This window comes from Lagenorhynchus albirostris, chromosome 2 (genome assembly GCF_949774975.1).
Source record: "Lagenorhynchus albirostris chromosome 2, mLagAlb1.1, whole genome shotgun sequence".
In the NCBI taxonomy this organism is placed as follows: Eukaryota; Metazoa; Chordata; class Mammalia; order Artiodactyla; family Delphinidae; genus Lagenorhynchus; species Lagenorhynchus albirostris.
This window is the reverse complement of record NC_083096.1, coordinates 56,745,328-56,759,829: the sequence shown is the minus strand read 5'-3', so window position 1 is coordinate 56,759,829 and position 14,502 is coordinate 56,745,328. Positions and strand designations below refer to the sequence as shown.

Here is a 14,502-nt window from a genome sequence, read left to right as displayed (position 1 = left end):
GACCTTTTGGAATGACAGCAGCTCTAATTTTCTTTCTAATCTTTTCTTCTTTAAGTGTGAAAACTTATAGCTACCTACTTGTCTTTTGGGATTTTACTGTCTATGTCTTTTTTAAGCATGTATTAAATTGGCTTCTGTAAATGGGTAAACTTGTAGTATTCCTAGTCTCCGTATAAAAATGATTTTATAAAAATGCTGTTTTTAAAGTACAGTTGATATTCTCAGTTAATGATTCAGCTGTGTTCAGAGAAGTCAGAGGTACATTTTCAGTTTCTTTTAAAGTGAATACTGAAACAGTTGTTTAATGACTTTTTTATATAGCACAGTTTCTACACTGTGATGAGGAAAAAAAGTTAAAAATAATTTGGCAGGTGATAACAAGTGTACCTAATTTTACAATTAAGACAACTGACATGTTATGAAATAGTTCCAAGAATCATTCTTTATATCATCTACTTTGTTAATAATGGAAAAACATTTTATTGGTGATACAAAAAATGCCATATAAAACTCCCTACTTTGTCCTTTTTATGATGGGAGACTATAGAGCATTTTGATGATTGGTTTTCTTAAAAGCCCTTTTTGGTAGAATTAAGTCTGAAAGCAAAAAATATTTACTTCTGATTCTTATTTTATACTGATAAATGTTATGTAAGTTTACCTGGGTTTTCTTCATCCCAAAAGAACTAAATCCAGATTTACAAAATACTTTTTAATAATTTGTATTTTAAAAATGTATTGATAAATATCTTCTACTTCTATAAGTTATACTTGAAATAGCATAGCATATCAAAAATTCATGCTTTCCCTAAAACAATTTGTATACAGTACTGTGCAAGAATAAATATTTCATATTATGCTAGTTAATTTTTTTTAATCAATATGAATGTTCATAGATATGTGTAGCTGCATATGTATCAATATATAAATTCATATGTGGGTATATACATGATAACATATCTATAATATTTAAAGTAATATAAGACAGGTTATTTCTAGATACTCTTTATAATTACTTTTAGAATGCTTTCATATCTAATGGATAAATAAAACAGCAGCAATGAATTTTAGGTTATAGTTAATTTATTTCATTATAGTTAGACTATACTTTCTAGTTGTGTTGGTAAAAATTTAAATCATTGCTTTGGTTTCTGCAAAGAAATAAGAGTACTACAATGTTATCCATCACAGTACATTGCTTTCTATTCCTTAATTATACAATAATTTACAAATATTAAATGTTGCTTATGGTATGTTATCCAGACTTTGGAACTGATTTCTTTTTCTTTTCCTTTCTCTTGCTTCAGATGTTCATCAAGTACATAAAGGTTAGCAACCTTCTCTTTTGCAATATTGAATAACAGGGCATGGCATATTATTTATGGCAAAAAGCAAAACTTTACAAGTATTGATTTTTGGGGAAATGAGGACTTTATTTTTAGAAATGTTATAATGAAAAAACGAATATATTGTTAGATAATCTCGCATGCACTGTACTGGCTTCCCATTTCATGTGCTTTTATTCTTTAGGTGGAGTTGGTATCACATTTTGGATCAGAGCACTTTTGTCCATTAAGCCTTATAAGGTAATACAGAATTAAAAAATTTACTGAGTGGTTTAAAAAGAAAAAAAGGGATACATAAAAATCCCACTATATTTAAAGTGAAGAAATAATGTTCTAATATGTGAAGATAGCACCATAGAAATATAAGCTACTAAAAAAAAAACAAAAAAGAAATATAAGCTACTATACCTTTCTTACTCTTGAATACCGTTTAGAAAAATATAAAAATTTCCTTTAAGAAAAAAGAACCTTCATTTCATGTGTTCGATTTAGCTTGCTTGATGTGATGAAAATATATGGAAACATTTTAGACTGATAGAAAACTTAGTCATTGTATTTTTTTTATTTTTTATTATTTTTTTTTGCGGTACTCGGGCTTCTCACTGTTGTGGCCTCTCCCATTGCGGAGCACAGGCTCCAGACGCGCAGGCTCAGCAGCCGTGGCTCACGGGTCCAGCTGCTCCGCGGCATGCGGGATCCTCCCGGACCAGGGCACGAACCCGTGTCCCCTGCATCGGCAGGGCAGGCGGACTCTCAACCACTGCGCCACCAGGGAAGCCCCAGTCATTGTATTTTTAAATGCCTTAAATAGATTAACATTTTAATGGGAACAGTGGATTGAGAAACAGTGGTCATTATTTTTGAGTCCAGAAGTTAATGGCCCTCAAAACATAACCAAAGTTATTATATTTTGTCATTTATTATGAAGAGATGAGTGTTAACAACTGTTTAGTTTTGAAAGACTTTAATGAAATTGTTGTTAATAGGGTATTTGGCACTAGCATGGTGGAAGAATATGAAGAGATTGCTGATTCCCAGTACCAGTCAGAACGTCAAGAACTATTTGATGAGGACTATGGTAAGTGACTTTAAAACAGTGACTATTTATGTATTATTTTTTGCTTTTTAAAATCTAATGGTAATGGGTAAATGTAGGTCACTTAAAAAAATCAATGTGATGGTTGTCTTTAGTTTTTTCCTTGTCCCCCCCCCCCCCCCCCCCCCCCGGTACGCGGGCCTCTCACTGTTGTGGCCTCTCCCGTTGCGGAGCACAGGCTCCGGACGCGCAGGCTCAGCGGCCATGGCTCACGGACCCAGCCGCTCCGCGGCATGTGGGATCTAACCGGACCGGGGCACGAACCCGTGTCCCCTGCACCGGCAGGCGGACTCTCAACCACTGCGCCACCAGGGAAGCCCTTTTTCCTTGTTTTTAACCCTAGTAACTAATTTTTTCTTAAACCTATTTTCTAAAATAATTTTCTGCTTTGTAAATTGAGCTGTTTTCCAAGCTTATCAATCAGTTATTTGTGACTGGAACTCCCTTCCATAACATCAGTGCTATAAATTATGGTTATATCCCAATGCCAGCCCCCAAAACCTGTTACTCATAAGGCAACTGAAATAGTAGAATTGAAAATTAATTTCTTTGATTTGCCTTTAGCCTCAGAGCAAGCATATTGAGGCCTGAGTTTTTGAGAAACTCCCATGAACCTGCAGAGGTCGGAGAAGGTTTTATGATACCCTCCCTTTCTACTTTATCCAGTTCTTGTTTTAAGATGTCTTAAACTGTAGTCTGAAAAACCTAATTTTTCCCTTCCCTAGTTTTCCCATAAGTGAAGTGAAGACATTTACTAGGGGTTGGTAAACTACATTGAAAGGTTGAATAAAAGTCTTACAAATGTGATTACAATTTTGGTAAGCAGTAGAAATATTTTCCTTGGTTTACATCTGTTTGATAAATGGCTTGTGAATTTCATTTTCTTTTTGTGAATGTGTTTTAGATGTATAATAAAAATTATAAAATTGTTTTAAATGTCAGCTGACTTTGACGGGATATAATTTGAGCTTTTAAACATATTGGAGATAGTTCTTGGCATAAGTACCTTCATTTTCTCTTTGAACAGATTACCCACTGGATTATAATACTGGGGAGGATAAATCCTCAAAAAATCTTCTTGGATCTGCTACAAGTGAGTATTTTGGGTTTTGTCAGTCACTAAAATTAAAGTATTTCTCAACTTTTTTTTCCTGGCATATGTGAACATTTTGTTGTGGTATAGTTTAGGGGGCTCCTACTCTCCCAGTGTTAAACTTTGAGTTGAAATCAAAGAAAATACTTTTGAAGAGTATTTCCGTGGAAATAAAATAGGAAGAATATATGAAAACAAGAGAGGGAAAAATGCAAGCACAAGTTGGTTCTTCTAAAATTAAGCAGTTATATTTTTAGGCAAATTCCTTACAGTGAAGAATGGGCTGTGAATTTACTTGGGGAAAGAATTATTAAAGAAGTCCTAGACCATATGAGTAAGAGCATCTGGGTAATCATACTGGATGGGAAAGGAATTAGTTTTAGAGGTGGTACTCATCAATGAAATCCTACCAAATGAGGATTTGTTAATGTATGGGTATGGTTAGGTTCCTACTTAATTATAAAACATAAAGGCTGTTTCTTATTCATAATAATGATGATTCCCAACCAGTAACAATAATAGCAATAACAATATACTCTTTGTAAACTAAAAAAAACAATGACTAACATACTAGTTGTTTAATTTCTTGTCATGCCAACCTATTATCCGAACTTAGTGGTAGGCTAACTAAGTAGACTCCTTGAAAGACCATTACCGACTGACACTTTAGTTTTACTGTTAGAATGCAGGTAGGTATATTTTATGTTTGTTATCTTTGGTTGTTCCTAAAGAATATGGAACTTGAAGGAATTTTCTTTTTATTTGGAGATTAATAATTGAATTTAATGAAAGTAAGTCTTAGTAAAATAGAAAACTATTTGTGCATTTCTCTTTTAGTGAGTTGAATTGCTTGAATCCCAGTCTCACTGTGTACATTGTCCTTATAACTTTTTAAGATACTCAACCAGTAGTACATATAGTTTAGGTAGATATTTGGGTGGCTACAGTATATGGAGTTGAGTCACTTCTATTTCTTTTCATCTTTTTTTCCCTTTCTTCCCTTCGTGTCCTCTTCCTCTCCATAGAAGACTATAGATTTCAGTGGACTTTTTAGGGAATAGGAAGAAGAGTGTTAAAAATACCTGCATAAAGGGAATGCTTTTATGTACTATTTAGCCTTGTTACAGATTAGCTCAATATATTTTGTTTTACTCTATTGCTAGTCAACTGACATTTTAGATATTATAGACTACTTTTAAGTAGGTTCCTTAGCTATATCTAGCTGATGATAGCATTAAAACAGGTGCCTCATTCACTGCTATGGTGTATAGTTTTTTAGGAGTGAAAAAATGATGCTATTTTATTTATCTGGATATTAATATTATTGTTCATGTCCTTAAATTTGTAATAAAAAACTCTATGTTATATAATAGTCATCATATCATAGCTCAGTAATGCTGACTTAGCTGTGAGGAGGAATTTTTATTTTATGGGGTCAGAAAATAGCCCCAGACTAAAAGCTCTCTAGTATCCAATGGTTACTGGGAAGGAAGAGGCACCTTCCAGAAGTAATGACTTAGAAGTTTTAGATAAGGGAAAACTGTTGATATTCTTGCTTTCTTTTTCTATCTTCCTATGGGATTAACTCCAAGACACCATTAACACGTTTTCAGTGGAGGACATTTCCCTATTTGTAATCACTTCTCTGACTAATATATTATTTTAATTAATGAGACATAGAATTTTTTTAGATCCTACTCTTTGGATCTTTTTCCTCGAAGGTGTGTTTCTTGGTAACACATCATTTTTCTTTTTTGTGGCTTTCTAGGACAGTCCATTTACCTTCCAGTGTTCTAGATGTTGAAAGATTTTGTGTAGTGAGACAAGATGGGTGGGAGGATGTCAGCTGAGCCTAAGCATGAAAAATGGGGTTTAAAAAGATCTCTATTTCTTGAAGTTTCAGAACAAGAGAGGCAGTAGTAACTGAGTGATAAGACTGCTGTCATAAAGTTTATAGGCATGACCTAACACTGCTGCCTTATATACCTGTATCCTTCTAGTTTTCTCTGAACAGTCTAGGACTGGTTTTGAGCCTGACCTAGTTACTGCCTCCAATGTAGTATAACTTTAAGGCGTAAATAACAATGTGGAATCAGGCCAAAGAGCTAGTCTCTGGCACTGGAATGCCTGAATTTGACTATAATCATCACCACTTGCTAAATTAGCTTGAAATTGGCCAATTTTGCACCTAATTTATTTTCAGTATTTATGTAATGTCTCCAAAACAGAATCCTGTGGCTTTAATCTAAAGAGAAACTCTTTTTTTCTTTTTGTTGTTGAGCAATTAGTAGTCATAGGAAATATACCTCACCAGAGTATGTTGCTTCTGATTGGACTTGGTTGTCAAAGAGCATGCATGCTGCATATTTAGACATTGTTGATATTACATAATTTACTGAACTGCCAGAAAGGGAGAAACTACTATTTTAGAGCAGCATTCTTGGCTTTTACATATGCCAGTTCTGGCAACTCTTCTGCCTGAATCTTTTTTTTTTTTTTTTTGCGGTACACGGGCCTCACTGTTGTGGCCTCTCCCGTTGCGGAGCGCAGGCTCTGAACGCGCAACCATGGCTCACGGGCCCAGCCACTCCGCGGCATGTGGGATCTTCCTGGACCGGGGCACGAACCCGTGTCCCCTGCATCGGCAGGCGGACTCTCAACCACTGCGCCACCAGGCAAGCCCCTGCCTGAATCTTTTGTTTACATTCTTGAACCAGAACATTTAAATATTTTATATCACCAGAAATTCTTTGTATCACTTTGCTCTACTTGTGCTTGGTCATGTGGCTCTTCCTGACCACTCTCTACCTTGACATTCTTGCAAGTCTGCCTTTACTCCTATATGTGGTCTGCATTTTATTAGAATCATCAGATTTGCTAAAGTCCAGGTTTCTGTTTATGTTTCTGTATATGCTTAAGACAAAGTATAGTTTTTGTTTTAAGTCAGAGTATTTTTTATATTTTAAGGTCCTAGAAAGAAAAGAGAATGAAGGTAGGCATGCTCAGTACACATGGGAGGAAGTAGTTTTTTCATTGGTTTGTCTTGTGTTGTAGCGTAGGCAGTTTGTTTCCTCTCTCAAAAAGAACCATTGGTGTGCTGGAGACTGAGTATAACATATTGATATTTGGTCCCTAGGAGAATTTCATCCCTAAAGGAATGGGATGGGATAAATAGTTGCCCAACTCAAAGAGAAAGGAGTTGGCTAATCCATGAGAAATTAAGGATGGATATCTCGTTTGGCACTATATTCCAAATTATACTTTTACCCTTTAGCCTTTCTGAAGGCTTTTTAGTGGCCAGATTATCGTCCTGACAAGCAGTCACGTGTTCGGATGCAAAGTGAGAATGGTTAAGAAAATTCACAAAGCTCCTTTCTCTCAAAAGACAAAAGAAAAAGGTTGTGTTTGTCATTGTTCTGTGAACATAGCAAGATTCTTTCTTACAGGTTAGATGGGCTGAGAAAGAAGAAATTTGCCAGATTTTGCTTTTGTTATCAAGTGGCCCCCTGAAATGATGATAATAGTATTTTAAAATGATGGGTAGCATAAATCTTCCTTATTATAGGTACTAGTATTAAAATTTAGGTTAAAAAGTAATACTCTAAAGCTTCTTTCTCTACACAGATTAATAGATAACAGATTTTTTTTAATTGTTAATAATACCAGAAAATTTTAATGCAGAAAGTTTGAAACCTGTGGTAAGATTGCCCTTTGAAGCACAAGGGACTTAGAATATAGACTTGGTTACAAAATTTGGGTTCTGTGAAGCCATCGGTTTTTGTTTTGTTTTTTGCGGTACGCGGGCCTCTCACTGTTGTGGCCTCTCCCGTTGCGGAGCACAGGCTTCAGACACGCAGGCTCAGCAGCCATGGCTCACGGGCCCAGCCGCTCCGCGGCATGTGGGGTCTTCCTGGACCGGGGCACGAACCCGTGTCCCCTGCATCGGCAGGTGGACTCTTAACCACTGCGCCACCAGGGAAGCCCAAGCCATCAGTTTTGACTGAACTTCAGCTGTCAGGCTAAGAGAGGATCACATAGTACTATTGCAGTATTGGGTGACATTAAAATTGTATTTATGAGGAAATAACAGAGTTTCCTTTGCTACTTTATCTTGGTTTGTAAGAAAATAGAGTTTCCATTCCTGTTTTTATCTCATGCTGAGGCATCTCTTTAGCCTAAGATCCAAGACTGCTTCTCTGTTTAACAGTTTGCCAGGTCAAAGGGCAAGGTTGACCTGTAATCCTAGATATTTAAAAAGCAAATATAAAGCTTTTGTGTGTCAAACTGATGATTGGAAACAAAGTACCACTGCTTATTGTCTTTCAGAATATAGAATCATAGTTAATGTAAAGATTAAAATTAATAACTGTCTACCAGATAGCACTTTTAAAAGTCTAAAATATACTACTTTTACCTGCCATAAAGCATATCTTTACAGTATCAGTGCCAGGTGACAGTGCTTGGCTTGTTCCTAGCCTTCCTGATGTGCTAGCTTTTACTTCTTTAGATCCTTTTGTACTTCTCACATCTATGGTTTTCATGAAAGTGTGATGAAAACTCTATGGATCTCTTTTAGGAAAGGAAACTAAAATGGAAAAAACTGATGAGGCTTAATATGTAGCCCCTGCCAGATCTTAGTATTTAAATAGGATAAATACCTGGTGAATTAACTTCTAATAGAATTTCAGAGATTAGATTGGAGTTGCAAGTTAATTTCCCTTGAAATTACATTATATTACTAGAAGGAAGTCTTCTGTTCCCAGCCAGCTAAGTTTTATGTCTTTGACTTTCAATTCATCTGCCCTTGCCCATACTCATCCAGTTCACTAAAGAATTTATGTCATTTATTGGCCATAAAACATTGTTAAAAGTTATCAAATACATGATTCTTGCAGTATCATTTTGGATTTAAGCATATTACCTAGATATTTTAGTTGAAAATAAAGTCTTTCTGCTGCCCTTTGGATAATAATCTTCCCATTTCATTTATTTTTACCTATGATAGTCACATGTTTAGGAAAACCTTTTATTTCTTCAGGCTTTCTTGTTTTTGATTTAAACTGTAAAACCCCTTTCTAAAGAAAAAAAGACTTTTCTATAAAATACAAATTTTGGTTGTCACATTTCTTTCCTATCTCAGTACAGGCTATATGTTGAATTATACTTGAATTTTATAATATGCTGAAGGTAATGTTTGCTAAAAGGTTTGGGGAAGTTTTACAAAAAAGTATAATTAAATTTTAAAATCCTTCTGAACATAAAAATTCAGATTTATGCGTAATACTTTTTGCCTGAAATTTGTGTCCTATATTGGACTTACATAGTAAGGCAAGCAAAAAGGTAATTAGTCCAAAAAATGAAAAAAGACCATTACAAATGGTTTTTGACTATCTGATATTGAGTTTTATGAAAATATTTAGGTGTATTGGTATTTTTCTCTGATTGAATTTTGTTTTAGATGCCATTCTAAATATGGTGAATATTGCCGCTAATATTCTGGGAGCAAAAACTGAAGACCTGACAGAAGGTACCTAATCATTTTATGGGTCTTTTAAATATATGATACTCCAGGGATTTTCCTAGTTAGTAAAATTAATTAATAAGCCAAGCAATTTGATTTTTCATTTAGAAATATAGAAACCATTCAAAGGAACTTACCAGTCTTCTATTATTCATTGTTTATTTGAATTTCACAAGTTCTCTTTAATAAATAGGATCCTGTCTATATAAAATCATGAATTTGTTTTTTGATTCTTCCCTGCTGTAGAAGTAATGATTTATCCCTTATCTCTTTCCTGAGGTTTTGGTGCTCTAGAGGTACTTCAACTATGCTTTTATTTATCAAACAGCTATTCAATTAAGAAAGCAATTATTTCCTTAAAGAATGTCAGATAAGAATATTATTAGCAACGGGAAACAATCTTGCCTTTTTTGTTTTCAAAAATACTTCGTCCCAGTTATAAAATAAGTAAGTCATGGGGTTGTAATGTACAACATGGGAAGTACAATATGGTGACAGATGGTAACTAGACTTATTGTGGTGAGCATTTTGCAGTGTATACAAATGTCAAATCACTGTGTTGTACACATGAAATGAATATAATATTGTATGTCAAATATACTTCAATAAAAAAAATTTAGTTCCAAGTGCAAACTTAAAATGACCCATTTCTTCTCATTCTCTTTTAGTAACTCAGGTGTCTTATTAATCATGTAAGATTACACAAATTTCGTAGTCATCTTACTTGCTTTAATTATCTGAGAAGCTGAGAAAGAATATGCACTACTTGTAGTTGTGACGTTCTACGATTATTTCTTTCCAAAAGAACTTTGATGAAAAAAACCCACAAAGTCTGCAGTAGTAAACGTATTTGACTTTTTTTCTTCTCCCTCGAGAAACTAAAGTCCTTTATTTGTTATAGTGAAATATTTTCATGGTACAGCTTTTTAAAATTAAACTCAATATGGGCATCTTTCTTAAAATAGGAAATAAAAGTATATCTGAGAATGCCACTGCCACAACTGCACCTAAAATGCCTGAATCAGCTCCTGTTTCAACTGCTGTTCCATCACATGAGTAAGTTATATTGTGATATTAGAGTTCTATTAAAATGGAAAGCTAAGTATACTTGTACATAAAAGGGTACTTGTAACTTGTGGGAAATGATTATCTATAGAAAGCTCTGGATCATGGGACAGATATTCCACAGCCACTTAAAACATCTTTGAGTTGCTTTTTGGGTACTGGGAATTCACTTCACTCCAGACCAAATGTTTGTTGTTTTGATTTTATGTGTTACTTTTGTTATTTACAATACTTACTCTTTTCCTTGTTGCACATAATTAACCTAACTCTGCAGGTATAAGTTTGAGGACAAATATTAAAGACCTGTTTTTATTAAGTTCAAATTTAAAAGCATTGATTAAGTATCTGTGCTATGCCTAGAAAGCTAAAAAGGGTACCTGAAATACTTAGAGCAGTGATTTTTAAATGATTTGTTTGCCACACAGCATACTCTTACAGTGTTCAGTTTCTGAAATCGAATGATATAGGTCTTTTCCCAGGGTGCAGTGGGCACTTTGGGCAGGGATGTATATATGTAGGTAACATATGAAATAACCTCATTTGGTCCTTTATACCAGAGGTGATTAAGGTTTGTCGGTACCTCAACTTCTGATCTATAATAGATAGGCTCATTAATGATTTGGGTTATTGGGACAATAATTGGGATAATTTGGATATAGTTATTACAAATGTAACTTCCATATATTTCATTGGATATACTCCCTGTAAACTTTGACAGCCCTTTCTCTCAGAGGAACTCTACTTAATGGGATAAGATATTTGAACAAGAAGCAGGTAGTTCAGGGTTATAACTAATGAAACCTCCAGTGGGTGTGCTTCAAGCTGTAATTCCTAAGTACTATCTTAATTAAAAAATGAGATTTTTGTGCTTTGAAGTGCACAGTGTCAAATTTGTATTTTCCTGTATTAATCCTGAAAGTGACTAAAGATATTTATTGGGTGATCAGAGTGAAATATATAGCATTATGTGCTATTGATTCCTAGAAGGTCCTAAGAAATCTCTTTGGGATAGAGATTCTTGGTGTTTCTAGTTATGTGGAGCTGACCGGTTTTTGTAACTGAATTCTTTAGTTAATAACATATATCAATAGTATGTCTTATTTTTCAAAACTAAATGAAATTAATTTCATTTTACACACATATACACACATAGGCACATATATACCTATACACATTCACCCCTCATACATATGTATGAATATTTGTTGAAAGGTATCACATCAGGCTAATGTAGCAGTTTTTACTTTTCTATATTAGAGTTTTTTAATAGATATTCTTGCATAATTGTTTGTTTCTTTACTTAATGTTTCTTCATGTATGTTTTTCTTAAATTCTTTTTGATGGTTATATGGCAGTCCTCTGAAGAAAATAAAAGAATCCATGATAGGGTATCACTTTTAAAGTTATGAAAAGATGACTTACTTTCTTTTCCCAGGTTTGAGTTTTTTAAAGTGTAACTCTGATTAGGGTGTATATATATATATGTTATATAACTTAATTTTTACCAAATTAATTCAGTTTAGTTTCTTTCCCTCCCCTTCTTCAGACATTCCTCCTTTTTACTGTTATAATTTATTTGGTAGATAATAAGCAGTATACCACCTGAGTATGTAAGAAATGTTGTATAGTGACTATATATTGATATCTGTATCTATATCATCTATTTAGGGAAGCATAGCCTAATTATGTTTTAGTTTAGTCCATTTACTATTTTATTATCAACAAGATGAAAGTCCTGCTTTTAGATATTGTCTTTTTTATTCTTACTTTTGCTATTTTGATATTAGGCTTTGTTTGAAGACATTTCCTGGCATTCTTAGTAGTGTTTCACAGTAGGAAAATTTGCATATAAAGGTTTTTTTTTTGGTTTTGAAATTACTTTCTTTTCTCAAATTATACCTTTGGTGCTGCAAGGGCTGCACCCGGAAATTCATTATCTTTATCTTGGAAGGGACCACAGATATTATAATTTATAACACTGTTCCCACCTGCTCCATTTCTCACTCTCCCTACCCTACACACATACTCCAGAGCCCAAAGATAGGACTGGGTTAGTGGCACTACTAGTTTATTATTAGTCAGGATTTTCATTAAAATGGTTAAGTATTTAGCTTTCAACAATTGAAAGTTAGCCAAGGTGATACTGAGATTATCTGGGGGGAGTGGGGATATGTTTCTTCTCCCTTTGCAGATAATTGTTTGTGTGTGTGTGTGATGCCATGTTGAAATTCCTCAAATCATCCATAGAGAAATAATCTCTGAGAAATCTGCAGTTGACCCTTGAATAACATGGGTTTGAACTACACGGATCCACTTATACATGGCATTTTTTCATTAGTAAATACTAATGAAATACAGTACAGATGATTTTGGTTGGTTGAATCTGTGGATGAGGAACCGTGGATATAGAGGAACTGTGGATATAGAGGAACTGTGGATATAGAGGGCTGACTAAGTTATACTGCATGGAGGCCGACAATTCTAACTCCCCATGCACGGTTCAAGGGTCAACAGTAATTGCCTTTTGAAAGTAGGATATTCCAGCACAAAGTGCATTCATAATAAGAGTCCTGCCTTCTAGTTCTAGCTCTGGGACTAGCTCTGGGTAGCTCAATTTCTGATATAAGGGGTGATGAGGCTTGTAATATTGGTGAATATTTATGGGAGGAAAGTTACATGAAACTTTCAGTAAATGGAAATATTCACATACAAACAACTCTTAAACAGAGTTTAAAGAAAAATTTGATTTGGTAAATATGGTGAATTATCTGGCTGTTCACTTGGTAAATTATCTTTCTGTTACCATTTCTGAATAATACTGTTTTTATAATGAAAGTGATTTGAAGGGAAATAATTCATCCAAAGTAAATTGAGGGTTTTCTGTATTTCCAGCGTTCCTTTTACCTTATGTATGATACATTTATTTTCCTTAAACATAATTATGGATATGTATTTCTAGGTTTGTAACTACTGAAGGACTTGTACATGACACAGAGCCATCATCGCCAGATACTACAAAAGAGGGTCCCATTGTACAACTAGTTCAAGAAGAGGAAGAGGAGGCAAGTCCTTCTACAGTGACCCTTCTGGGTAGTGGTGAACAAGAGGATGAAACGTCACCTTGGTTTGAGTCAGAGACACAAATATTTTGCAGTGAACTGACCACAATTTGTTGTATTTCTAGTTTTTCGGAATACATATATAAATGGTGTTCAGTTAGAGTTGCTCATTATCGGCAACGCAGCAGAACTGCTGTGAGTAAAGAAAAAGAGTATCTTGTGTCAGCTCAATCACCATTAGTACTTCCTGAAGAATCAGTAGATGTTTCAGTATTGCAGCCTCCAGCTGGAGAACCAGACAGTAAGAGTAAGGAAAAGAAAGCTGAAACTATTGTTCTAGGAGACTTAAGTAGTGTGCACCAGGGAGGTTTGATTAATCACACTTTAGATGCAATTGAACTTGAACCAAGCCATCCTCAAACTCTTTCTCAGTCTCTTCTCTTAGATGTTACTCCAGAAATCAATTCATTATCTAAAATAGAAGTATCTGAGCCTATTAAATATGAGGCAGGGCGTACACCATCACAAGTGATTCCCCAAGAGAGTTCTGTTGAGGTTGATAATGAAACAGAAAAAAGGTCTGACAGTTTTAGTTCTATAGAGAAACCAACTGTGATCTATGAAACAAAAAAACTTGATGAAGTAATGGATAATATTGTAAAAGAAGACTCCATGCAAATTATCACAAAGCTATCCGAAACAATAGTGTCACCTGTAAACACAGCTATTGTGCCAGACAGTGAAGACGGGGAAGCCAAAATGAACATAGCTGACACACCAAAGCAAATTTTGACTCCTGTTGTGGATTCTTCTTCATTACCTGAAGCAAAAGAGGAAGAACAGTCTCCAGAAGATGCCCTTTTAAGAGGGTTACAGAGGACAGCTACAGATTTTTATGCTGAATTACAAAATTCTTCAGATCTAGGATATGCTAATGGAAATCTTATACATGGATCAAACCAAAAGGAATCAGTGTTTATGAGACTTAATAACCGTATTAAAGCCTTAGAAGTTAACATGTCTCTCAGTGGTCGCTATCTGGAGGAACTTAGCCAAAGGTAAGCTTTATTATGAATTAGCACAATACACTTTGCACGGTGAGTTAAGTAGCAAAGTATAATCTGTGACTAGAGAAGGAGAGGATTTAATTATCTCATGGTATAACAGTAATAAGCACCATTTTAGCTGGAGAGAGAAAGAAAGTTATTTGGATGTTGATCAGTGATCTTAAGAATTGATTTCCTTTTCTGGAAGTATTACTGAGTGACTATTATTAGGCTGATAACAAGTTTGAATTATCTATAATCAGTTTCTCCTTTCTT

At 34.6% G+C, this 14,502-nt stretch overlaps 1 protein-coding gene across 1 annotated transcript in view; it reads left to right on the top strand.

Moving 5' to 3' along the window:
* SUCO (SUN domain containing ossification factor) overlaps nucleotides 1-14,502 on the top strand; it is a 76,244-nt gene that overhangs the window by 43,444 nt on the left and 18,298 nt on the right. Inside the window, exons 12-17 of the mRNA XM_060133125.1 lie at nucleotides 1,308-1,328; nucleotides 1,531-1,586; nucleotides 2,333-2,424; nucleotides 3,470-3,535; nucleotides 10,022-10,112; nucleotides 13,081-14,238. Of these exons, the coding sequence (XP_059989108.1) occupies nucleotides 1,308-1,328; nucleotides 1,531-1,586; nucleotides 2,333-2,424; nucleotides 3,470-3,535; nucleotides 10,022-10,112; nucleotides 13,081-14,238 (1,484 nt within the window). The remainder of the gene's footprint in view (nucleotides 1-1,307; nucleotides 1,329-1,530; nucleotides 1,587-2,332; nucleotides 2,425-3,469; nucleotides 3,536-10,021; nucleotides 10,113-13,080; nucleotides 14,239-14,502) is intronic.